Below are 26,266 nucleotides of genomic sequence, written 5' to 3' on the forward strand. Positions count from 1 at the left end.
ATATAGTATATATATATATATATATATATATATATATATATATATATATATATAGTAACCAATATAGTATGACAACCTCTCATAAGATGTCCTATGCCAATACTGAAATTAACTTTATTGTGAGGAAATTGTATTATTTTTATATAATGTTGTTACATGACTAACTAAGATATAATTAATCCATATATGTGGCAAAACAACCCTACTGGGTTTATTTAATGTTTGAATTATTTTTAAACATTTTATGGAGATCCAAATTACAGAAAGATCTCTCATCTAGAAAACCCTAGGTCCTAAGCATTCTGAATAACAGGTCCCATACCTGTATGGATGGGCATCACTGCCAGCTCATGGCCACAAACAAATTAGAATTGGCTAATGGTTGAAGGCATTCTAAGTCACTGCCTGATGTATAACAACATGGCAGAGTGCAGTAAGTTAATACCTTTGTCTCATGCCTGTTTATTAAACCAATTCAGATATCTCTGCTGATAGTTTTACAAAACAAAGTCAATATATATATATTCTCTAATGTAACTTTGCACCCTAGCAGTGACCCACATAACCAATCAGTGATTGTTTTCAGCCAGCTGCAGGTAAAACAATGAAAACAAACATTTGGTCGGTTGCTATAGGTTACTGCCCAGGTGCAACTCCATCGTGTTTATAGTCCTTTCGAAGAGCTTCTGTATCAGTCACTGCTACATAGCAAAAACTTAAGTTTAACTGCATTATGTCATTTTATGATTATTATGAATGCTTTTCTAATGGCGCACTCAAGGAGTCCATTTTATAAATGTTTGAGTTGGGCTTCCTCTCCACCTGCCAGATGTGTTGGGGGCGCACACGTGCTTGCAGGCAGGGAGAAGACTGTGCTTGTCGGTCCCCTCCTGAAGATTTTTATTTTGCAGGGGGGTCAGGCAACAGCTTACTACTCCAATGATCGCTACTATATATCAGCCCCACATGGAGCTACCCTAAATGATAAATAGCATCAGAATATGATAGGGATTTTAAATTTGTTACCAAAAACTGCAGCAGATGTTGTGTGATAGGTGTCAGGATCTATGTGCTATAGCCCTAAGCCATATAGACATATTAGCTCACTTAGTGATAAATTGATTATTCATACAAATAAACTGAATTTTGTTTAATTAAATGCACATTCATAAAACAAATTTTCTGAATATTATTATTCAAGGTTTAAATTGCCATAGATAATAATAAAGCTATTGTGATTGTCAAAGGATCTGGGTACAACCTCTACGATGATGGTTGGTTGAGTGAAAACAAGTAGGGGGTGACGTCACATACAAGAATGTAGAGACTTGTAGCTTTGTAGAAATATACCTCTATGAGGGGGTCAAAAGATCATGGGAATTGTAGCGTCCCTTTAGGAACAATCTTCTTAGTTAGAATATCCTTCTCTAAAGTTCAAGTACCTAATAAAAGGTCACAACCAAGCAACTGGCATCCACTTCTAGAGGAATACTTTTAGCCTGGATTATTGCAGAACAAAAGCCCGTTGTATCTCCTGTGTGTGTGTGCCCAAAGTAAAATCATTTCCCCATCCCCAATTATACTTCTAAAATATGTTGTACTTTATCAATCAAATAAAAACTCTATTCAAAATGTATATAAATATGGCCCTAGATGCTAATAATGGCACTTTTTAAAAGAATAATCCCTTACAATCAGTGTAGCAACTCCTGCTTGTATCATGCGTAAATAAAACTATGCTGTCTATACTGTCTTGTAAAATAGAATGTACTATAAGTTTTAATATAGTTCCAACACACAAACACACACATAGGGGCATATTAAAGATAAGAATAGGATTCATTTACAGATGGATAAAAGAGGGGTTGTGTGCCCTTCTGGGAGGCTCCCTTTGTGCACCAAAAGTTATGAGCATATAAAGTGGAAAGAAATAAAGGGGAACAAGATGGGAGCAGCTTCATTGCATGCTGCAATTACAAACTGCTGTTTACTGTTTTGTGGACTTTGTTTTCTTGTTTAATTGCACTCCCTTTATTTAAACACCCAAACAGTCAATAGCCATTAACTGGGTTTTCAGAGAGTTGTTGAAACCAAGTAAATCAAGCTTACTGTCTTTAAGCTGTAGATGAAAGGATGATACTGGACCAGTATAGTCAATGCCAGAAAACAGAACAGACAGTAATACCTTTTGAAAACCAGCTTTTTTGCTTTTCTGTGAAAACAATAAAAATATAAGTTACAAAAAAAATGAATTTAAGAATAATGTTATTAAAGCAAAGGTGGGTTGTATCAATAATATAAGTCAAACTCACTAGTGATGAGCTAAATTCGTCATCAAGCATGGATTCGCTCCAAATTTCAGTGTTTTGCAATTGGTGGTTCTCTTTTCGCAAAACGGGATCAAAAATTTGCAGGGGGAAAAATTTGCCGCTCGTCAAAATAACATTTTTTTTTTTGACGCATGCAATTTTTTCTGTGTTTTGTGAATATTTTAAATATTTCTCTAATTTTTCATTGAAGCGAAATGGGAAAGATTCGCCAGAACTCACAGCTGGAAACAGGTCCAGACTGAGATTTAAAATAGGCCCTGGCATTTCAGCTACAGAGGTCCAAACAGCACTCCACTCACTGTCTATGGCATCTTCAAGCAACCCAACTGGCATTTGTGAGAATTTACAGTTTGCCAGTCTAGGCTAGAAATATAAATTTATTTGATATATAATTGTACCTTTCCTTGTTTTCTTTATTGTATTCAATTATTAGCATTTATGGAAAAACAAGTTTAATACATTTTGTGCATGAATAAGTCTTACTTACATTAAACTTTGACTATATTAAGATAAAAGACTTCTAACAAGTGGTGTAACTAATCAGTGGAGAAAAATCTTTGGAGGGGCACAGAGACTCCTATCAGACACAGCGCCAGATTTGGGTTTGCAGCGCCCAGAGGCAGCCCCATTCTCCGCTTTCCCCAACTCCCCCCAGTCTGCATTGTGCGTATGCCCATCCCCTTTTCACTCGCATACGGAGTACTGGGGACAGGATGCACTGAAGTTTTTAGCGTGTCCCGTCCACAGTGCTCTGTATGTAAGCAAATTTTAATGCCGCTGGTTGGCATGCCGCCCCTAAATTTATGCCACCCTAGGCCAGGGCCTTTGTGTCCTCGCCACAAATCTGGGCCTGACTGGACCCTCCTACCAACCCACACCCTGCCTTTATTGCCCACTCCCTGCCCACAGGTAGAAGAGCAGCTGGGTCCAACTATAGGTCCAAGCCACCTACAACTGTGGGGTCTGCTTCCGCTATAGTTCTACCAGTGCTTCTAATAATAAACTGAAATAACAGCTGAATATTAGAGAAGTCTGCATCTAAAACAGCTGTAATGGAAAGTTAAACAATAACCTTCTGTTGCCCTAGACATGGACAAAAATGATGGATCCTTGTTTCCATTATTATTGTAATCTTTGTTATCCCAGCGGTGCATGATAAGATCTTACATACACACACTATACTTACATAGAGGATACAAGCAACTAATGTCACATTATAAAATCATTTATTGCAAAACCACAGGCACAAGAGGTTTGTGCCCTGTATTCTTCTTATACTTTCTTTTGAAAAATGTTATATGCAGTGATTTCCAGTAAGTTCACCAGATCCAGAGTTTTTTGTAAATGATAATAAAATGTAATATGAATATGTAAGGGTTTCAGACCTACAGCCGGAACAGGCAGGGTGTCTGTTTCTCCACAGCATCTTTGGATTCCTTGTTGGGAGGCAGCTAATCATGGCAGTCAAATCTACAGTAGAATTCTACATGGTGCACTAGTTACTTGACTAGTTAGATACAGAATTATAGATAATTGAAGGGGAAATAACTGGTATATGCTTGCCGAGATAGACCGACAATTATAGGAATTGCTTGGCACTTCTAAACTGCCCAGGTTTTTCTTCCTAAATAGTAGATAAAGTATTAGTGTACTGCCAGTGCAGTCTTCAGTGAAATTGGTGAGTACTTGGCTGCCTTAAACCAATGCCCAGCTTTTTAGCAATCTACTTGAATTGCTGTGCACCGGTCCTTTTAATTTTACTCTAATAGACAAAGCTATACACATATAAAGTGGCTTGGTTGCCTCTTTTTATATTGTGAGGTATTCAAGGCAAAAAAAGGGAAAATTAATGTGAAACCCATACTGAAACTGTATCCTTAGCCTGTGTAAAGGTGTCCTTTAACTGGAATTTCTTGGCTGCACATGAGAATCCTTTCCATTCTTTGTGTCCTGCAGGTATTGCCAACCAGGTCTCAGCAGAGATGCCAGATAAAGCACCAGAGGGTACAGAAACAGCATCCCAGAATGAAGGTTAGTATTATATTGCTGCTGGAGAGAGGGCTTTCTGTTTTTCTGCTGCACTGCAATACAATATAACATTGCACAGTTCCAGGAAAGAATTTTAAACCCCAGGGTAGAGCGCTCTAGTTTGCTTTAAGGCTTTTTTTCTTCTTGGTAATGCTCATTTTTTTCAGTGGATAATAGTCTATAATTTATATTTCAGAGATTGCTTTTGTTTGCAGCAAATCCTAGCTACTGGAGATGTATGACCCATTTGCCATTGCAGATCTTAGTTTGCGATTATTTAACATATGCTAGATTCATTAATGGCATTGGATCTTCGGTAACAAGGTCAGATAATCCCCCTCTGTTTTGTATCAAATCCAGTAACAAAAAGGGGAGGAAAAAAAATATAGAACTAAAAAGAATTCCCCAAAAGGCCCAATATCAGAAAATTCTCTTTTACTATTTTACTTTGCAGATTATTTTAAACATTATAAGTTAAAAAGGCAAATCATTTAATTTACAGTTTTTTAATGGATGTAAATGTTTTTAAATGAAGAAATGTCAAGTGCAATCAAAGCCAGTAGCACCATTATAAAAGATAATGAAAATGATCAAAAGCAGAATAAATATATGAGAACTGACCCATTAAAAGACCATTAAAGGGTACCACCTGACTTACTTATATGGCATTGTATGTACTATATGAAACACCTACAAGTTTTCCCCATCCTGCTGCCTGTGGTAATGCATCACTTGCTGTTTTACCTGGTCATACTTACAATGACCCCCGTGCGAAAAATGCGCAACTTTTCGCGTAAGTTTTAACGCTACGAAAAATGCGCAACTTTTTACGCAACTTTCGTAATGGATACGAAAAACTCGCGTTTTTACGCAAAAATCGTATTGGTAACGAAAAATTCGTAAAGAATCCGAAAAAATCGCAAAACATACGAAAAAGTCGCAAAATGTTCGTTTTCAAGTCGGAACTTTTCCAATTCGGGTCGGATTTGTGGGTTAGTAAATCAGCCCCTTAGTGGATTCACTGCTGGTGTAAAAAATTAACCTCCCAACTACCTCTGGCAGTTCCCACTGACTCCCAGGGATACTGTGCAAAAGTGCGGGTGGGGGGGATTTTTTTAACCCTAAAATGCTTAGGATGTAAAAGCATTCATACGTGCACTTCTGTTAGGGGTTCTCTATACATTTGTGTTCAGTTAGGTTAAAGGGGTAGTTCACCTTTAAATTAACTTTTAATATGATGTAGACACTGATATTCTGAGACAATTTGCAATTGGTCCTCTTTTATTTTTAATGGTTTTTCGGTTATTTAGCTTTTTGTTTAGCAGCTCTCCATTTGGTATTTCAGCAGCTATCTGGTTGCTAGGGTCTTATATACCAGGTAGTGGTTTAAACAAGAGATGGGAATATGAATAGTTAAGGGGCCTGCATGGAAAAATAAAACTGTAGCTTCACAGAGCAATACTTTTTGGTCAGTGACCCTCATTTGAAAGCTGGAAAGAGGCAGAAGCAAAAGGCAAATTATTCAAAAACTATATAAAATTAACTAGGAAGACCAATTGCAAAGTTGCTAGGAATAGGCCATTCTATAATATAATACAACTTAAAAGTGAACCTCCCCTTTAGATGTGTTTAAGTTAGCTTTATAGAAAGTGAGGCAGCAGGTACTGACATCCCAGGCACGTTATATACAGCGAGACACAGTCTTTATATACAAAACCAGCACATTATATGCCATGAGGAGCAGTGGGTACTGAGGGCAGATATTCAGGCCCTGGCACTATAACACTGGCACGGATTCACAACATTGGCCCCACTGTAACTAACTATAAATGAAAAAAACAATGACAAAAGTAAAAAAAAAATATAATGTGCAAAAAACCATAACAAATATATAAAAGCACAATGAGCTTTGTCAGGGGGAAAAATTAACTTAGGGTAGGGGATATTATAAATGTCAGATGACAAAAAACAATTTAATTCCAGCTAGTGGGTCAGCCTTTGGAACATATACAGTATAGTACCTGTGGGATGAAAACTGCAGCAAAGTTCAAAGCTGGTTCATGGGTAAACTTACAGTCTGCAGATTCTTCTTTTTTAAGTCTTCATTTCTGCAGTTTGCAAAATTTCCCGATCCCTGTCTGCATCTGTGTCTTGATTGGTCAATTTTACTGTCTGTCAAGAAAGCTGTGCTCTGATTGGAGAATATACAAGAAGAAAGATCCAATCAGAGCACAGCTGATTAGAGCAGAACCCGGAGCTTGCAGGGACAGGAGAAGATTTGCAGAGCCAGGTTTTTTTATTTTATTTTTTTATTTTTAGGGTGCCAGAGCAGGTATGGGGAGGCTTAGCCTCCCCTAGCCTTATTGAAAATCCGCCTATGTATTAGTTATCAATGAATAAAAGTATATCATGATGCAGGATAACTAGGACAGTTAAGTGCATTTTCTTTAGGCATAGAACATGTTCATGCACATTTTTTTTATGATATTTATGAAATTGAATCAAGATGCATGTACTGCTAGATGCCAGTTAGTAATAGTGGGGGTTACATTTCTGGAGCATGCATTCAAAGAGAAGTTTTCATCTGATTCACTTGGTGCAAGTCTGGTGCACCAGTTGACACAACCCACTATGGAAACACTGGGGATACAGGCAGGTCCAGGGTTCCCCAGCTTCAATGGGTGCAGCTGAGCACCTTTCATTAGAAGAGTATAGAAGAGCAGGAGCATGCTTGTCCTTAAGACCATTATGGAATTACATTAATATGGGCTCTTGATTGCATTAATTTTGCAACACCCAAATATAAGAATGCAGTTAGTAAAATTGTTCAATACATTTGTGTAATGTTTGAGCAGATTACATCCTGCGTTGGGCAACCCTATTTGGTTTTATTTTAATGATTAGCTGTGATAATTTCTATGGTTCCAAAAACAGACCCATTTCAAGAGCAGTTTCTGAAATTTTGACTATGCACATAAACCTGAAACATACAGACATTTCTTTTTGGCATGAAGAAAAATTATTTTTGTAAAAGAAAGGTTTCCTTTTTGACTTTTTTTCATTTTACAAGAAATTCATTCAAATATTTCCATTGTAGCTATAGTGAGAGTTATTTGATTTTCAGAATAAGTAAGCAGGCTGGATAGTTTGGAAATATTTTAGAATCATTTAGAATGATTTGTTACTTTTCCTTTAATTAGACAAAGAAAAATATGCAACTGGGAGCAGTGGGAAAGCTTGCAATAGCAAATACTGTTGGATTGTATAATCCGGCCTGGTATAAATGTGCATTCATTGTTTGTGGGAAACATGGAGTTGGTGGCAAGTTATTGTGTTTGCTCTGTGTGAAAGAAAAAAAATAAGGAGAACTATTTAAAGGGACAGGAATTCTTAAAGACAGATTACTTTGATATAAAAGATCACACTTTCACTTATCTTTTCCCTCAAGTAAATTGCACATCTCAATCCTTTCAAAGTGAAGCAGAAAGAATAATGTCATTATTATAAAGCTATTTCATTTGAAATAAATTACAACTGGCTTTGTATTTTAACAACCCACCCGTTTGGCTCCTGGGAACTCAGCAGGGTCACACTAATGACCTTCTAGGTCACTGACCAGCAGAGAATTGAGTGACAGCTCAGAGACTCACCACTCCCTGTTTTCTGCAATGCAACAGTAAGTTCCAAGCAAAATGGTCATTTAGAAACTTTTCCTTGCCTGCAATTTCTATCATCACACAGTTAGGAGCATTTGTCCTATATCCTGTGTAATGTTCACAGCAACAGGTTTACTCCCTTTTCATAACTATTTTTAGGCTCTGCCAACCCTACCAAGCCAGCTTAAAGGTGGTGTCACAGGGGTGATTTGGTTCTACTATGTTAACTAAATCTATATTACAAATTTCAAATTCCTTAGCATAACAGCAGGAGTGTAAGAGATCTCAGTCACGCTTGTTGTCACACCATGTGGACCAATGACATTCCCTTACTTCTCCTTTATACTATATATTGGTTTGGGTACACTTGTCGGCAAACCAAAAGGCCCACAATTGCTCAAACACACCATTAAGCTTAGTTTCTTGATGAAATGACTAGGTTCTACCCTTGCTACTGCCCTCCTCAGATTCTCTTGCTCCCTGACATCTAGGGTAGCCATTTGGCCTGTATTAAACTGACCTAATCAATAAAACATGGACTGGTATTACAGATTTACTGTCATATACTTCAATTTAGCCCCTGCAACCCCCACCTAAGCCATCGAACAGCCCCAATCTTACCTTTTCCCTTCCCTGATCTCACATCAACCCACTATTTAGCTGTCTGGTGCATCAGAACTATATCCCACCCCTCTTGTCTTGCTCCCATTTACATCATGGCCTTCCCCCTTCCATCATCTGATTAACCCATATAGTTCAAACTGACTAGCACAAACTTATTATTACCCCACTTTATACGTGCCGCAGGAGACCGTTTGTAGTTTTAAAGCTTAGTCGCTTTGAAACATTATTTATGGATCCTGCTGGGCTTGTGAGAACAATTAGAGAGAAACATAAAACGACATCTACTTTCTATTCTGTGCCAGTTCTGCACAAAACAGGTTTCTTAAGTAGTCAGGAAGTTAAGTCAACAGGGAAGTGAGTGCAGCTAAATTCCCTAGTGAAACCTGCATCAATACAAAATGTTTACATTGTCTGATACAAATCTTTTGGCACCTTCCAACATCTTAAAAACAAATTGACCTCTTTATGAAATGTAAATTTTGCTAGCTTGCAGAATATTTTAACAATTAAAAACAGGAATAAGCCAATCTACCATCTTTACAAACATTTGGGTAGACCCATTAACAATCAGTGTCCTGTCCAGGTTTTTCCATGTAGCAGGCCAGTTATCAAAAGCAACAAACATCTGTGGGCAACCATATTGCAATAACAATGTCTTAAAGGGGACATATATAATTTTTTCTATTCACCAGTATCATGTAACTTTAAGAATTAAACATTTATTAGAGTCTGTGTGAGTAACCTCTGATTTTCCAAGTTTTTTGGCTCCTGCTGATATTGATTTTTGTGCAAATGTTATAGGGACCTCACACTGTAAGCTCCACTAGGGTAAAGAATGATGTAAATTCTGAACTTTCGGTGTAATGCACTGCTTGAATCTGAGGAACATATAAACTCCTTGCAAGTAAATGTACTCAGAACCCTTTTGTGCAAGATCTGTCACGTCCATGTTTCAAGGCTAGAAGATATATATTATTAGAGATTCTGAAAGTAATTTTCAGTATGTGGAGCCTCTGCATTTATGTAAAGTATACATTCTTTTCTAGATCTGATTTATGGAGCCACCTGAAAATTGATTCTGGGAAGCAATGCTACAGGTAACACAAATTCATCTAAATTACCTGCAGGACTGTAGAGTTTTACCTGCAAATAAACCTTCATATGGAGGAACTAGTTCTGCTGAACAAGTAAGCAGTTGTTAGAAATGTAGGCAGGATATAATACTGCTTTGGCCATGGGTTATGCCCCTCCTCCTCTCCTCACGCCTAAGCTCTGCCACTGTCACGCCGAAGCTCTACCATTACTTAATGGTGATGAGACAATGGTCAGCCACCTAGATAGCCTAATACTAATATGTCACTGTGGCTCAGCTGGTGCCCCCTTCCTTATGAAATCATGTGCAGGTCGAGCATTCCCAATACTGACCATGTACATAATATATACCATAGTAGAGAGGGCACACACCATGCAGCTGCCTGGGTGCCAAGTTGTAGTCAGGACTTAACTCCAGAAGTTTTATTGTGAAATCAAGGCAAGACCCAGGATTAGTGAAAAGAAACCAAATCCACTTATGTGACAGTGCAACTTGTGAGCCCTTTAATTGTGCCTTGATGAATTTTCCAAGTGGCTAATGAAACGGCAGTTAACTAGGCTCGTAGGAAACTGTCATGTCTGTTGCAAGTGGCAGCTAGTGTTGATAGTATGAGTGACAATAACAATGTTTAACCAGCAGATAAAGTCTAGCACTTCATAGAATACACATAGCAGAATGTACTTTATATGTATTGATGAAAATGTTATTAACATTCACATGCCACTTTGAAATCAGGAAGGATTTTGCTTGCCAGTATCGTATTTATACTGAAAATAGCTCCACACAGATGCTTTGCCTTTCTCTTAGCTACAACTAATGATGCTGAAGTCAGTGGACATGTTTATTTTTCAAGCACACTAAATATTCCTGTGACTATAAGCAAATTTATATTTTAAAGATTTGCAAATAGTCTCCAATGTACAAGAAATGCAATTTTGTTGCTACTATTACTTCCACCTGCTTGTATATTACTTCTCTTCAATATTTTTCAAGTGCAGCTATTCCTTTAAAAACATTATATTTTCGGTTGAATGCCAAGTGAACATAATACAGTTCAGCAGTTTCTATGAGGCTTTTGCTGGCTTGGGGCCAACAAGTGTTAAGTATTCCAGTCAGCTACACCTCTTCAAACATATTTAGAAACAAGAGCCAGACTAAGTAGCTCTTACAGGAGATGAGAAATCTGAGAAAATGTAATAAATTTACTGGCATGCTCCGTGTTCCACAATATCCAAGTGGTGTTCTTTATATCACTCTGGAATGTTAAAAGGAAAATAACAATTTTTTTGGAAACTTAGACTTGGAGAAGAATAGAAAGCAGATTTGTCTTTAATCTTTTTATCTTCTTTGTTAGAAAGGAAAAAAAAGATATTGGCAATCATATATAAAAAGGCTGTTTCTTTACAGATTCTTTATAAGGAGGCATAATGTTCCATTTATGTTGCCTTTAATAGATAGCATTTGCTCAGAAACACTTTAATTGTACAATTATTCTTTTCTCAATAGATTTCTTCTGTGTTAATGTTATACATAATAATGTGAATGTAGTGATATTGTTAATTAATAAGTGAGCTGTATGCCACACAGGGCACATGGTCAGCAGAGAAGGGCATGGCATAATTACATATAGTGCAATAGTTTACAAACTGAGGGCTACTACACCCTGTCAGGGTGACCCAAAACAGTGACTATAGTTAGAGATATTCATGGAAATATGTATGTATGTATGTATGTATGTATAACTTTATTTATAAAGCGCCACAAGGATACGCAGCACTGTACAATCTTACAGAATACAAAATTATACACAGGGAGGACAAGTGATATAATAAATAAATACAATAAATATATATATATATATATAAGTGCCATGTGGTATGAGACACAGTAGGAAGGAGGTCCCTGCCCCGTAGAAATATGTTAGAATAACTGATTTATTATAACTGGGGCTGCCTTTGAAGTCAAACATTTGGTCAGAAATCCCCCATCAACTAAAACCAAGGTACCATTGTTTTATAATCTTTACACTGGGCTTCCAACAGTATCTAGGACCACAAAAATCTTATTGTAAAATGGCATTGAGAGTTTGTAAAATGGCATTGAGAGTTGAGAGTCTGGGAACCCCTTATCCTGATATAAGGGTCCTCTAATGCAATGATGAACAAACAAGTAAATAAAAAAACATGTTTTGGTTAGCAATGCACTGGCTCACCTCTTTGCACATTCTGAACGTGGCACTGCATACAAGAGAGGTGGCCCATGGGCAGGACAAAGGCAACGTGAGGCATAAAACTCCCTTGTGCAGTGGCACATGTACACCAGATATAGTGCAAGCACTATGTGGATTGCACTTTAATGGACTAAAAAATCATAAGAACATTAATTAAACCCAATAGGATTGTTTTGGCTCCAATAAGGATTAATTATATGTTGGAATCAAGTTGGAATTAAGTACAATGTACTGTTTTATTAATACACAGAAAAAGGAAATATGTATTCAAATTTAGAATTTGATAAAATGTAGTCTATGGGAGATGGCCTTCTTGTGATTCGGAACTTTCTGGATAACGGGTTTCCATATAACAGATCCCATACCTTTATAAATGTTACTGCCCATCGCAGATAAACCTAAAGCATATGTTATTTCTTAATATGTGTTTCTAAGTTACAAAAATGATGAATCCTAAAATGATTTTAAAATTTCAGAGTCTGCCATCTTGGCCCTTATCTGCCTGAAATGTAAACCCTCTTGTGCCAGGCGCTTACCAAAAGGGTGGTTATATAAGCATTTCTTACATAAATCTGCTAAGGAAGGATCTTACTGCAACTGAAGGCATCCATGTGATGTAAGAGAAAACGTAGGTACTTTCCTCAAATCAAAGCTTAAAATAAACTGAACGTGATGCTGACTGAATGCAAAGCTTTCATTTATGAACAGGTCCTGCTATTCAGACATAAAATGGTTGAATTGTAAAGCAGTTGCATCCGTCCTAAAAGAACATGATTGATTGTGAAAAAGAGCCTTCTGGGAAAAAAACGCTTTACTGCTTATTTATTTTGCTCTATAAGATACACAAATGTCTAAATTAGTAACGAGCGAATCTGACCCGAAAAATTTGCAAAACGCATTTGTCACACGATTTTTTTTATGTTGCCCGTGTTTTTTTTGTCGCTCATGTCTATTTTTTGTCGCCCGTGTCTATTTTTTTGTCGCCCACATTTTTTGTCGCGACTGCACCTTTTTGGACACGACTGCGCCAAATTTGACGCACAACAAAGAATTTCAACGCGACAAATTTTTCCGTGGCAAATTTTTACGGAAGTTTCACAAAACAATTCGCCAATGCCGAAATGTGGAAATTCGCTGCGAATCCATGCCTGCCGAAAAAATTCGCTCATCACTAGTCTAAATCCTTTGTTGGTTAGCCAAATATTCTTAAAATAATGATATTTTAATTATGTTCATGCATTGTTTTACAAAAAAATGTTCAACCTATGAAGCTGGAGGTGCTGCTCTAAAGGTTAAAGGACAAGTAACAACAGAAAGTGAAAATATTTTAATTACATTCGCTAAAGTGGAACAAGGTGCAACTGCAATATACTGGTGTTGCGGCTTGAGTTTTTTGCATCTGTCATTGCAAATCTTTTTATCTCTTATATGGGACACATAGGGGCAGATTTACTAATCCACGAATGGTCCGAAGGTGTCCGATTGAGTTTTTTCGTAATGATCGGTATTTTTGCGACTTTTTCATCGCAGTCGCGACTTTTTCGTATGTCCCGTCGCATTTTTCTGTATATTTTCCGTTACTTTTTTGTCTGCGTCGTGAAAAAATCGGATTTGTTTTTCCGGTGTTTAATATCACGTAATACGAAAAAATTGTGACGGCGACAAAATAATTGGCCAAAATACGATAAAGTCGCGACGGCGCCGAAAAAGTCACGACAAATGCGAAAAATCGCGAGGGCGACGAAAAAGTAGCAAAATTTTCGTTTCCAATACGATTTTTTCCCTTTTCGCGATTCAGATTCGTCAATTAGTAAATCTGCCCCATAGATCTGTATGTAACTGTTAATGGTGTGCTGGACAGTACTGGACTCCACTGCACTGTGCACTAATGCAACTGGAGCAGGGAGCAGAGCTTTATTTGCATTATGTTTCAGATTGCAACAAGTGTTAATAGAATGGCTCCCTAAAAGGCGCTACATGGTGCACACCTATATGATTATAGATGGGCCCTTATAGCTGTTTATCTAGCATCTGTTTATATTACTTTGCAGCAACAGTCAAAATAAAGCATGACATACACACTAATAACTGATGGTAAGCTCCTTGGGGCAGAAACCTCATCCAAACTGTATATTGAAAACACTTAGCTCTTAAGCATTGATTTACCTATTGTTACTGTATAACTTATACAGGGATACCCCTGTTTATTTTCACACCTTGTAAAGCACTGTGTACAATTGTGGTGCTATATAAATAAATACAAATACAATCTGGAAAGCTCACCTAACAATAGATCTTTCCAATTCAGACACCACCAGCCAACCAACATTAGGGGTCTACGCATACTGGGCAGGAGAGGATCAAATCCACATCTGATCTCATTTAATTTTTGAATAATAATCAACAAATCTGTCCCGTTTCCCAGAATAATTACTAAATCTGCTGAAAAATTAACGAAATGGTGAACAATCTGTGAAACATGGCTGGCAAATTTTTTTGCAGTGAATATTTGCGACTGTTTCACAAAAAAATTGGCAATGGCGAAATGTGGAATTTCGCAGCGAATCCATGCCTGGCGACAAATTATGCTTATCGCTATTTTTTGAACCAGCTTGATTAATATGTGGTAATTTCCCAAATAGATATTCATCAAGGGGGTATTGTTTTGACCCACACACAGTCCAAAACCCTTCTGATCTGGGCAGGAGTGGCAGCAGTGGCATAACTATAGAGAGCCCAGACCCCAGGGAGGGAAACAAATTGTGGGCAGGGTGCCAGGCCCCTTTAGTTGCAGCAGCAGACAATAATGGCCTGTTTGTGTCCAGCTTAAAAACACACACACCCTACAGGTGTGCAAACAGTTATGAATTACACTTGTCCCTTATTTATCTCCACTTTAGAATTAAATCAATGCTAATTTACATAACTTATTTATATATAACATAATAATATAAATTATATCAAAGCTTGTAAACCAAGCAAACAGGTTTTTACCAGGGCATGGTAACATTAAGTTATATCTGAATTCATACAAATTCACTTTTTTTGGTTGTTTATTACATTTAAATTCCACAAATCCGACACTAGATTACAAGCTAGAAAACTTGGTTTGCATATTAAAAGCAACACTCAGTGACCCTAATAAGTCCCATTTGCATTCTGATTTTGACAAAGAGTTGTCCAAATCACTAGTCCCAAATACAAATTTCAGGGAGTGATTAATGACTCAGACAACTCATTTTTGTCAAAATGGGGTGTTAGATCTCAGTGCTGCTGCAGAGCAGTTTCCTTAATGTCAGATCAACGTACTGGCAAAACCTCTAGATATTTCATAACATTAATTAATATTAATATTGTTTCCTATAGTTTTTAAGTGGTTTATAAAAGGTCCCATCACCAAGTGGTGTTTAGGTCTAAAGTACGTAATCCATCATTCATCTTCCTCAAATCTAAATGTAAAACTGTAATGATCTTCTTGAGGGAAGTAGTATACTGTATATGTTTTTTATGTTATGAACAACACATTCATATACTGCGTTTAAGAGCAAAAGAAACTTGTAGAGACAAGTCCTATATAATCATCTATAAACTGCCTAGAGATTATTTTTTTTATACTTTACTGTTACATTCTTGCTAACAGTACTTTAGGTCATCTGAGGAACTTTAACAAGTATATTTTACCCTGTTGCTCCAGCACAGGTTTATCCTATTGCTCCAGCATAGTTTTAGATGGATACCAATGGACTACCTACATGTATACACATAGAGAAATATTGTTTGCAGAATATAGTTACCTATATTCTAATCAATGTATGCTTATTGGAGTGATGGTTTGAGATTAATATTTCAGAACATTTAGCAAAATAATGAGACAAACTCTATAATGTAAAGTAGAATCACACCCGATTGCTTGTTTCAATAACCATCTTACTTCAGGAGACAGACAGAGCAAATGACTGTCCGGAAAGAGATAAAAGAAACGGGGAAAAGCAGAGAGATGCAATATGCCATGAAACATAAAACTTGTTAAACAAACATTACATGATATCATTCAGGGAAAATGAATGGCTTTGTTTATTTATTCATAGCTCAGCGATGTCTGGGAAGGCAAGTCAAAAATTGTGCATATCTGGCACCTGCTCAGTGTCAATAATGAGACTGGATACCCATTACATGGCAAAGCTAACCTTTACATTAAAGGTATACTTTATGTGGATTTTTATGTAGATCGTAGGTCTGTCTTGCAATTTACACATTTCCCACCTAATTACTCTTTAATTTTTAAATGGGTTTTGATGATATATAATATATAGCTCCTTAAACCAAACAAACAGGCAAACCAGATTGTTGTCTCTATAAATATATATTGGTTTGCACTTAAAGGCACAGTATACCCCCTTTTTCAACATTGGCTCAACGAATCTGGCTTGTACTAAACATACTTTTGTGCCTATTGTTTTAATTAGGAAATATCTATGTTTTTTGTTATTTCATGCGCTAAACATTTAAAAATGAAACGTTCTACTTTCTGATGCCAAAGCGCAAAACCAAACATACTAGCAGTTCACTAAGAAGTCTCTGCAGAAATAAACAGCTCCTTATTCCCTGCTACAACCTGTTATCTTTTTAAATAAAGAACAGCTTATTATACAGAAGCTTCTAAAGGTGGCAAAACACGCACCGATATTATCATATGAAATGATGTTTTATACAATAATCAGTGCGGTGGGAGATAAGGCGACCAATATTGGTAAAAGCCTTTGATATCCATCATCTCTTCAATCGGACAGGACTAAAAATATTGACTGGTCGCCTTTGTAGGTGCTCAAACATCGGACCTACGACCAATGGTCATAGAAAAGATTGTAATTGTTGTGTGAATAGCCAGTGGGCTGCTGGTTTGTTTGACTTTGGGATCAGGAATTAGCATGCGACTTTAGTTTTATTTTAAAATGTTGCCCTGTTTAGTGCAATAAATAACAAAAGCCATAGATTATATCCTTATTAAAATAGACATAACTGGGTTTTGTTCTATGTAGCTAATGGTTTATAAAGTGCTTATATATGCATAGTGTAATAAATATTAAACAAAATGTTATTGGATTTGTGGTAGAACCCAATTATAACATTTCTCTCTAGTTTCTGTAAATGTTTTTTTTAATTTTATTAAAACTCCTGCAGTCCTTTTCCATCTCCCAAACTAGTGTTACTCATTTTAATTATTTGCCCCATGATTGATTAATATAATTCAGAGAAATTGCTTTAAACAAGGAAAGATAATGAAAGTTGAGGGCATTCGAATTTCATGGCTTATTTGTGTGGATGGCTTTGGATTACTATTTGGACCTTATATGCTTTCTTCTTGGAGTTTAGTAGTCAGTGTACATGTCTATGGTTCAAAGCTGATATACTGTACATTCTGAATCCAACACAATCTTGTAACATACCATTGATATAGCAATATTAAGCCATCTAACATTCTCATTTTAAGATTAGATTTTTAAAATTAAATAAGCATTGGCATTTAACACATCTCCAACTTTTCTGAGCATTTAAAGCTTATCACTGTGGCAAACTTTCCCCTATTTACTGAAAATATGTGACAATAATGTGGTTAAAAGGGGTGTCCTTTGAGTTAATTTTTATTATGTCCTATTCCTAGCATCTTTGCCACTGGTCTTTATTATTTATTTTTTATAGTTGATGGATTATTGTAGTTCCTCTGCTGCAGCCACAAACTATTGCTCTGTGAGGCTGCAATTCTTTTGTTATTGTTACTTTTTATTGCTTATCTTTATATTCAGACCATTACCTTTTTATATTCCAGTTTCTCATACAAATAACTGCCAGGTTGCAAAGATAAATATGACCCTAGCAACCAGATAGCTGCTGATATTCCAAACTGAAGAGCTGCTCCACAAAAAAACAACAAAAAATGAAAGAAAAAATGAAGGCCAACTGTAAATACTGTCTCATAATAGCAATGTCTATATCATACTAAAAGTTATGTATGTCACACAACAGTATTGGTTACTGTGCTTGCATAGGATAACTATCCTTTAAATCATGCTATTCTTGCTCATCCATATGCTCTCTAAAGGCATACAGGACAAGAGGGAAAAGCCCTTTAGTGTTTTAAGCCTCTTAAAGCCTTTTGATGAAAATGTCACTGTCACTGATTTATGTCCTTACACTTTGGCTTCTTAAAAATCCCATACTGCGAGGGCAAGGAAATGAGTCCTTTTAGTATGGTTTACACATTAAATAGTTATGTTGGAGGGGAGATATGTATAAGGGTCACACAGACCCTAATGGGGTCACAACCCATCACCAGTGTATTCTCCCTCACTCTAAAGGAAGGGATGAATTCAAGGGGTTGTCCAGATATATCACAGTGGTACCCACATCATGCCACATTATTTTGAGAGTGAGTGGCAAATGTGACCCATCTTTCACAACTGTAGCGAATGTCCTGCTGCACAACTTATGTGATAAAAGAAATACTGATTTCCACTGTTGCTCAAAAAATGAAGATCAGACAAGGAAAATGTCCATTACAGCAATATTTTCATTACCAAAAAACTCACAAATGTTAATGAACAACTGCCATTTTATCAAGGTATAACCCCGGTCATGTATAAGCTTGTGTATGTTTTCCAGCATGCTGTTTTACATTCTGTTGCTCTAATTGTGTTCAAGTGTTCCAGTCTTCTCCAAGTTTCCCTAAGGGATCAAAGAAATGAAAATTAATCCATTATCCACCCTTGTCAGGAAATGCTTTGGTTTAACAAGCTTAAAATATTTAAATAGGAAGATATTACAGTGCCAAAAATTCTACTTCAGTGAATTTGACCCAGATGCAGTGCATTGTGGATAAAAACATTCCTGTTGAATTGACATTGCTACGTCTTTGGCTTTTAAAAAAAATGTCTAACCCACATCCTTTTCCTAATATTTTTAATCAGGGTTGTTAAATGAATTCAGTGTTGTTTAGTGAGCACCAATGCCTACACACGTGGTTAAGACAGTAATGATGATATACCTAATAAAGTAGGTGTTAATATAATATTGGTGGTAATTATGTTAATATCCATTAACCAAAATCATAATTAACATAACAAACATAATTGGTAGCTATGGGTTACTATACCTAGGCAAATTTTGCACTCTCTTTACCTGTACTTATAGAAAAATATAAGAGCTGTGAGAGAATGTCAAATGATATCCACTTGATTTCTAAGCAGCATAGTAAATATATTGATTCTCTTGTTGAATTAGATCCCAGTGGCATTGTTTATATTAATTAGACTCATAAAACATTATTAAGTAGCCAACAGGTGGCCAAATACCAATTGATGTGAGAAAGATCCAGCAACAGAATTAAAGTATAAACCCAATGTAATTGCATAGATAGAAAAGGCCTGGCGTACATTATAGAGCTATTTACTGATCTGAGCAGCATATCTTTAGCTGGTTTTATTTTGTAATAATTCTTAAACTGAGTGTAAGCTCATGTGGACATTGAGGGATACAGTTCCTTTGGAAGAAGAGTAAAGTTGGGTACATAGGGGGCAGATAATGCAAGATTGATTAATGATGGCTCTGCCAAGCAATATGGTCATTTAGGTTCTACTGACAAACTTGATGAGTCTTTATTGTTCTTTTTGGCCAAAGACATATGTTTCCAAATGATCCAATAATCTGCTTCTTCAGCCAACAGTCAGTATTGCTGGATTATCTGCCATATCCTACTTATGAGTTAAGGTGCTGGCTACCAAAAAAATGTTCTAACACATACATTTTTCTACAGTGTAGATAACAAGCATAAGGGCTGGATTTGTGAAGATAAAACTCAAGTTATTTTGGGACAATATTCAGCCATCAAGGAAAAGTTTAAATGCTATATTAAATATGATCACTGTAGATAATTCTGATTTGTCTTAATCTCCTCATAAACTGCTATTTTTGGCCTATTTGGGGTTGGTCATAACATATTTACAACTATGTGATGTGAAGAACAAAAGCATTTTATTATTTGCTACCTAAATTGATCAGTTTAGTGTTACCATTGTAGTTCTACCTTGGGAGAGACATCCTACAGACAGAGCTACATCTCTTAAAGACAAATAGTGCAAAGGATGATTCGCCGCGTTTTTTTTTGGCGCCGCGTTTTTTCGCCTTGGTTTTTCCGCCGCGTTTTATCGCCTATGCATATACATAGGAATAGCTTGCGGTTTTTTTGCCGTTATTTTTTGCCGTTTTTTTGGCGTTTTTTTTTGCGGTTTTTTTTTGCAGTTTTTTTTGCGTTTTTTTTTTTTTGCGGTTTTTTTACAAAGTATTTTTCAGAGAAATTTTTGCTTGATCCCCCTCCTGCATGCCACTGTCCAGGTCGTGGCACCTAAACAACTTTAAACAACTTTAAAATCAGTTTTCTGGCCAGAAATGGCTTTTCTAGGTTTTAAAGTTCGCCTTCCCATTGAAGTCTATGGGGTTTGCAAAGTTTGTGAATATTCGCGAGTTTTGGCGAAAGTCCGCGAACGGGTTCGCGAACATTTTCGGCGATGTTCGCTACATCACTATTTGCAGCTGCAGTAAGGCACCAGTCTCTAAATTTACATCTGTTCTTTGAGGAGACATCAAACTCCTTCATAACAAATATGAAACAGGTAGATGCCGCAAACCCATTATAGATAAAATAGGATAGAGAGCGCACCAAGAGACACTCCCTCTGCAGGTAATGTCGGGGTGACTTGGAGGGAACCAGAAGCCGCCGGGAGCTCTGCATGTGCCGCACGGATCCTTAAACCAAGCAGTAGGACTTGATACGCACCTTTTTAACAATTTATATGTGAGTGCAGATTAAAATATCCTATATACCTATGAGATTTCTCCTTTCTTTTCCATACGTTTTATATGGAGAACGCAATTTCCCAGGAAGATTTATTTGATACACACTGCAACTAATTACCATTTGTGAGTAGAATGGGAGCTCTGAACTGTTGGGAAATGGATACATGATGCACTTTTTATTTGCAATTATAATATTGTGGCACTTTAAGACTATAAGAATTATTGGAATTGAGGTTTTACTGCAAGATTTTATGCAGCACTTGAACAACTTGTAAATTGCAGAATACTATTCTACTTATTGTAGAGTTATACTTTACTTATTGGTGTTGTGAAACTACAACTCTAGAATTGGCACCAATAGGTGTTTGCACAAATATAAGGTTGAATAGCATTATTTGAAATTTGCATTATAAGTTTGATTGCACTGAGGTGTGTTTACTAATCAGTACTGAGAAACTACACTATATTTTTTTTCTCTTTTTTCTCTCTTCTTGCTTTGCTCTTTTTCTGCCCTTCCCTGCACATTTGCGCTTGTTCTTTTGTTATATCAATAAAGCTCTGAATTATGGGAAAGCCATCTCCCATAGATTCCATTTAAATAAAAAAAATAATTTTTAAAAAATGATAATTTTTTTCTCTATAATAAAACAGTACCTTGTACTTGACTCCAACTAAGGTATTATTAACCATATATGTGGCAAAACAATCCTAATAGGATTATTAAATGTTTAAATAATTTTTAGTCGATATAAAGTATGGAGATCTAAATTACAGAAAGATCACTTATCTGTAAAACATCAGGTCCTGAGCATTCTGGATAACAGATCCCATACCTGTACTAGAATAAAGTCATCTTAATGCCTAACCCCATGTCACATCACAGTGCTTTTACACAAGGTTATCACTTTTTTTGATTGTGTGTGACATAGAAACTATGGTTTGTTCCTGTATAACTTGTCACAGCATTAAGCGGTATTTGTCAAGCTTTCAAAGAAAAGAAAATTCCTTAAAATGCCAGACAGATTAGTTTTAAGCCATAGCTCTGGGGCTTTCAGACCTGACATGGATGTTCTCATCATAGATCTCTTTTTGATTTTTGTTTTAGACAGAACGTCCATAATAATACTGAGAATGGGATTTGAGTGTTTGAGAACAGATGGAATTCTGTTAGGTGACCTCTTCCCCCAGAACAATGCAGACACAATTCAGGCTGATGGATACAGAAACCCAGTGCTTTAGGTGCAACACAGTTCTGACTTCTGAAGGTGACCATACATGTACCAATATTATTGAATGAAACTAAGTTTAATGCGATATTCATGCGTGTATGGCAGGAAATGAGGCAACCGATATTGGCAAAGGCCTTTTATATTGGTTGTCTCATCGATCGGGCAGGAAGGAAAATTTTGATTGGGCGCCTTTGAAGACTCCCAAGGACAGGCAAGTGTTTAGCGATAAATCATCAGATAGGGGTAAAATACTTTTGTTTCTGCCTGCAAATCTGATGATTCAGCTCTGAACAATAGTGGAGGGTAGAACAACCAATGGTGGACGATATCAGAGTAATTCAAATGTCTGGTCCTCGGGCCAGGTAATAGAATTATAATTATGGGAATAGGACCGTTGGAGCTAAGCTGGCGAATCGGTCTGAAGCTTAAAAGACAAAAATTTAAATGCCTTTCCACCGGCAACAATAGGAGTTGCCGGGGGAAAGGACTACACATCAATATGGCTTTTCAAAGTCAACCAAAGTTTCCTCCTTTCCTTTATGTAAAGCCAAAGCAATGGGGGGCTCCTATTGCTGCCGGTGGAAAGGCGTTTTTTGCCATGCGAGCATAAATGCTATCTTCATTGTATCAAGTACAGTCTAATTATTATTATTAAATAGGTCAAATGGAATTATCATATGCTTTCTGGATATTTCTGGAAAATAGATCCCATACCCAGCGCCGGATTTGTGTTTAGGGCACCCAGAGGCGCACCCATTGTCCTCCCCCTCCTCCTTAGGATTGCACACATGCACATCCAGTTTGCTCACATACAGAGGACTGGGGATGGGGCGCCCTGAAGTTTTCTGCACTTCCTGTCCCTAGAGCTCCGTATGTGAGCAAATTTCACATGGGGCTGGGCGGCATGCCGCCCTAGGCCGGGGCCTTTGTGAACATTAAAAATGTAAAAACTAAAGAGATGGTAACAGTGAACAGGGATGTCTTTGTCATGAGGCCAGGTTGCCTGAGAAAGCATACTAGCGGCATTATATAGCCAATACCTTTTATACTCAAACCTGTTTTTTTTTTCCAACCAAAAATTTGGCTCTCATAATGCAGAGTGTGGAAGATGGGGGTGCTGTATACGGCTTGCTGCCCATGATAGTGAAGTTGTTCTTGCATGTATGGGACCTGTTATCCAGACCTGTACCTTTCTGGAAAAGGAATCTTCTGTAATTCGGTCTCTATACTAATTCTCCATACTAATTCTACTAATTAAACCCAATGTTTTACCTCCAATAAGGATTAATTATACAGTATCTCTGCTGGGATCAAGTAAAAGGTACTGTTTATTACCTTTTTTTTTATTAGAAAAGGGAAATAATTTTTAAAAATGTAAATTATTTGATTAAAATGGCGTATATGGTAGATGGTCTTCCTGTAATTTAGAGTTTTCTGTATAAAGGGATAATGAATCACATCTGTATATATGAAATTGGTTACTTTATTAAGGATATAGAGTATCTGTAATACATGACACACTTGAGGGAGCATTAGATTTAGAGATGTTTGCTGTCATCCTGAACTGCAGATTGAAAGAAATATTTTCATTGTTTGCAAAAGGTCTTGAGTATAAACACCCAACCGAACAGCAAACAAACAATCCCAGCAAGTCTGGACAGATCCGAGAAGGCTATGGAGCCAAGGCTCCTTAAAGGTCAAATGGTATTTTATGCCTTAAGTATTGCTTTTATATATTTCTTCTTTTTACCATTTCTTGCTCATAAAATGTCATCTAAAAATATAACGGTGGGCTCATACTTTTTCTATTTTATTTTCTATTCTGCTTGGAGGAAAAAAGATTTTATTTTAGCTTAAACATATCATTAGAAATAGTCACATCTGACAATGATCAAAGTTTAAAAGAATTAATGAGCACAAAATAGACCAGTAATGAGTTAGGTTCGTTTACAGTGGTAAATCATAGAAGATGAGAAGTTGCATCAGAAAATAACTGCCCATTGATCAAAGCTGAAAAATAAGCATGTTTTTATGACATATCTTTTCCTTTGATGAATAAGATAAACCCATTATAATTAAACATTGTACAGATAAAGGGTAGTAAAAGTTATTCATTTATTTGTATATTCATTAGAGTACTTGAGAAAGACAGATGTAATGGATTACAGTACTTGGGCAACTGTAGCAAACACAGTGGGACTGCCGTGAAATGGAAAGACAATTACCTCCTAAGCCTTTTTCACATCACATTGCCTAATATTGTTTGTTTTACGTTTCTTACCTGTCTTTAAAAGTTATTTGCTTGTTTGTACTTTCTTATGTGTCAAAAGAAGCTTTGTGAGCTTTGTGTCCAAAGAGTTTTGTCATATTTAACAAAGAGTAATAACATTGGTGGTTGTACATCAATGAGTTCATTTAACAGAGGTGCTATGATATCATTAATACCAATTACAGAGGTGCTATGATATCATTACTACCAATTACAGGGGTGCTATGATAACATGAATACCAATTACAGGGGTGCTATGATAACATGAATACCAATTACAGGGGTGCTATGATAACATGAATACCAATTACAGGGGTGCTATGATAACATGAATACCAATTACAGAGGTGCTATGATAACATGAATACCAATTACAGGGGTGCTATGATAACATGAATACCAATTACAGGGGTGCTATGATAACATGAACACCAATTACAGGGGTGCTATGATAACATGAATACCAATTACAGAGGTGCTATGATAACATTAATACCAATTACAGCCTGCAAATCTGCTTGATTGTGCAGTTTCACACCCAAATCCACTTCGTGTGCCTGTACCCTGGCCAACGCATGGCTCCAGGGGCAGGCACATCAAAAAGCTTTTACAGGCATAAGGGCGAAATATGGGCCTGCATTTATCTGCAGGCCAAGAGTCAGTCATGTCTGGCAGTATTGAGTTGAGAGCAATGAGCGGAATGAGGTAGCATGCAGATACCATGGATAGCATGACACAAGGTCACTAAGGCACTGCTCGGTTTTAATTTTTTAAAGACAAATAAAAATGATCAGAATGACACATACAACTGCAGTACATGGAATGCATATAAATGAGAGTCTACATTTATGCTGTGACTTTGTAAGTGAAAGGGTTCAATGTTTAGTACTAGTATAGAATCCCTTATTTGGAAACCTGTTATCCTGAAACCTGCAAATTATGGAAAGGCTATCTCCCACAGTCCATTTTAAGTAAATAATTTATTTTTCTCTGTAATAATACAGTACCTTGTACTTGATGGTAATTAGGACACATGAGTCCATATTGGTGGCAAAACAATCCTATTGGCTTTATTTCATGTTTAAATTATTTGTAGCTGACAAGGTATGGAGATCCAAATCATGGAAAGATCCCTTCTCCAGAAAATAAGTATTCCAAAAAATTGGTCCTATACCTGTAAATTTTTTCAAGGATAGCAGAATGGAGGAATGTAATCATTAATGCAGTAATAGAATTTCTCCAGCAAATCTTGCCCTTTTAACACTTTTTTCCTATCACCCCCTAGTGACATGGTGTAGCAGTGATAATATTAATATATAATAATATAATATAATTTTTTGATTATGCTACATCTTTTACCCAAATACTGAGGCACTAATGGAAGTTACATCAAACAGAGTGTACATATTGTATAGTTGTATGCATTTTTTATGATTTTGATAAATACATTATTGGTATGAGATCCCTTATGCAAAAACTTGTTATTTAGAAAGCTTCAACTTTTGTGAAGCTCCCCTATATGCCATTTTAATTAATGAATTCTACATTTAAAACATGAATTCCTTTATCTCTGTAAATATTTTGTACTTGGTCCCAGCTAAGATATCATTCAGCCTCATTGGAGGAAAAATAACCCTATTGGGTTAATTTAAGTTTAAATAATTTTTAATAGACAAAGTATATTATGGAAACACCCCTTATCCAGAAAACCTCAGGTTCCAAGGATCTGGATAACAGGTTTCATGCCTGTATTTTATATATTTTAATGATAAAATGTAACTGCTTAGTTTTATGCTGCCCAAAATGTTAATCATAAAGTGACTCATATCATTCCGTTTATAGCTGCTGCCTGCAGTGTTTTTTTCCTGTTCATTAACAGTAAGCTTATCCTTTTAGCCTTATCACTTTGGGTACAGCTCAAAATTCAAATTTAGAATGTAACAGTGCTCAAGCAACC

At 36.5% G+C, this 26,266-nt stretch overlaps 1 protein-coding gene across 3 annotated transcripts in view; it reads left to right on the top strand.

Moving 5' to 3' along the window:
- Nucleotides 1-26,266, top strand: part of plekhg1 (pleckstrin homology and RhoGEF domain containing G1) — a 127,189-nt gene that overhangs the window by 26,188 nt on the left and 74,735 nt on the right. For 2 of the 3 annotated variants that reach the window (XM_018094254.2, XM_018094253.2), the window contains exon 2: nt 4,287-4,361. In XM_018094254.2, the coding sequence (XP_017949743.1) occupies nt 4,313-4,361 (49 nt within the window). In that variant the 5' untranslated portion in view covers nt 4,287-4,312. Of the gene's footprint in view, nt 1-4,286; nt 4,362-9,684; nt 9,736-26,266 lie in introns of those variants that run through there. The other variant, XM_031901989.1, reaches the window with a different exon arrangement.

Source organism: Xenopus tropicalis, chromosome 5 (assembly GCF_000004195.4).
Source record: "Xenopus tropicalis strain Nigerian chromosome 5, UCB_Xtro_10.0, whole genome shotgun sequence".
Taxonomy (NCBI): domain Eukaryota; kingdom Metazoa; phylum Chordata; class Amphibia; order Anura; family Pipidae; genus Xenopus; species Xenopus tropicalis.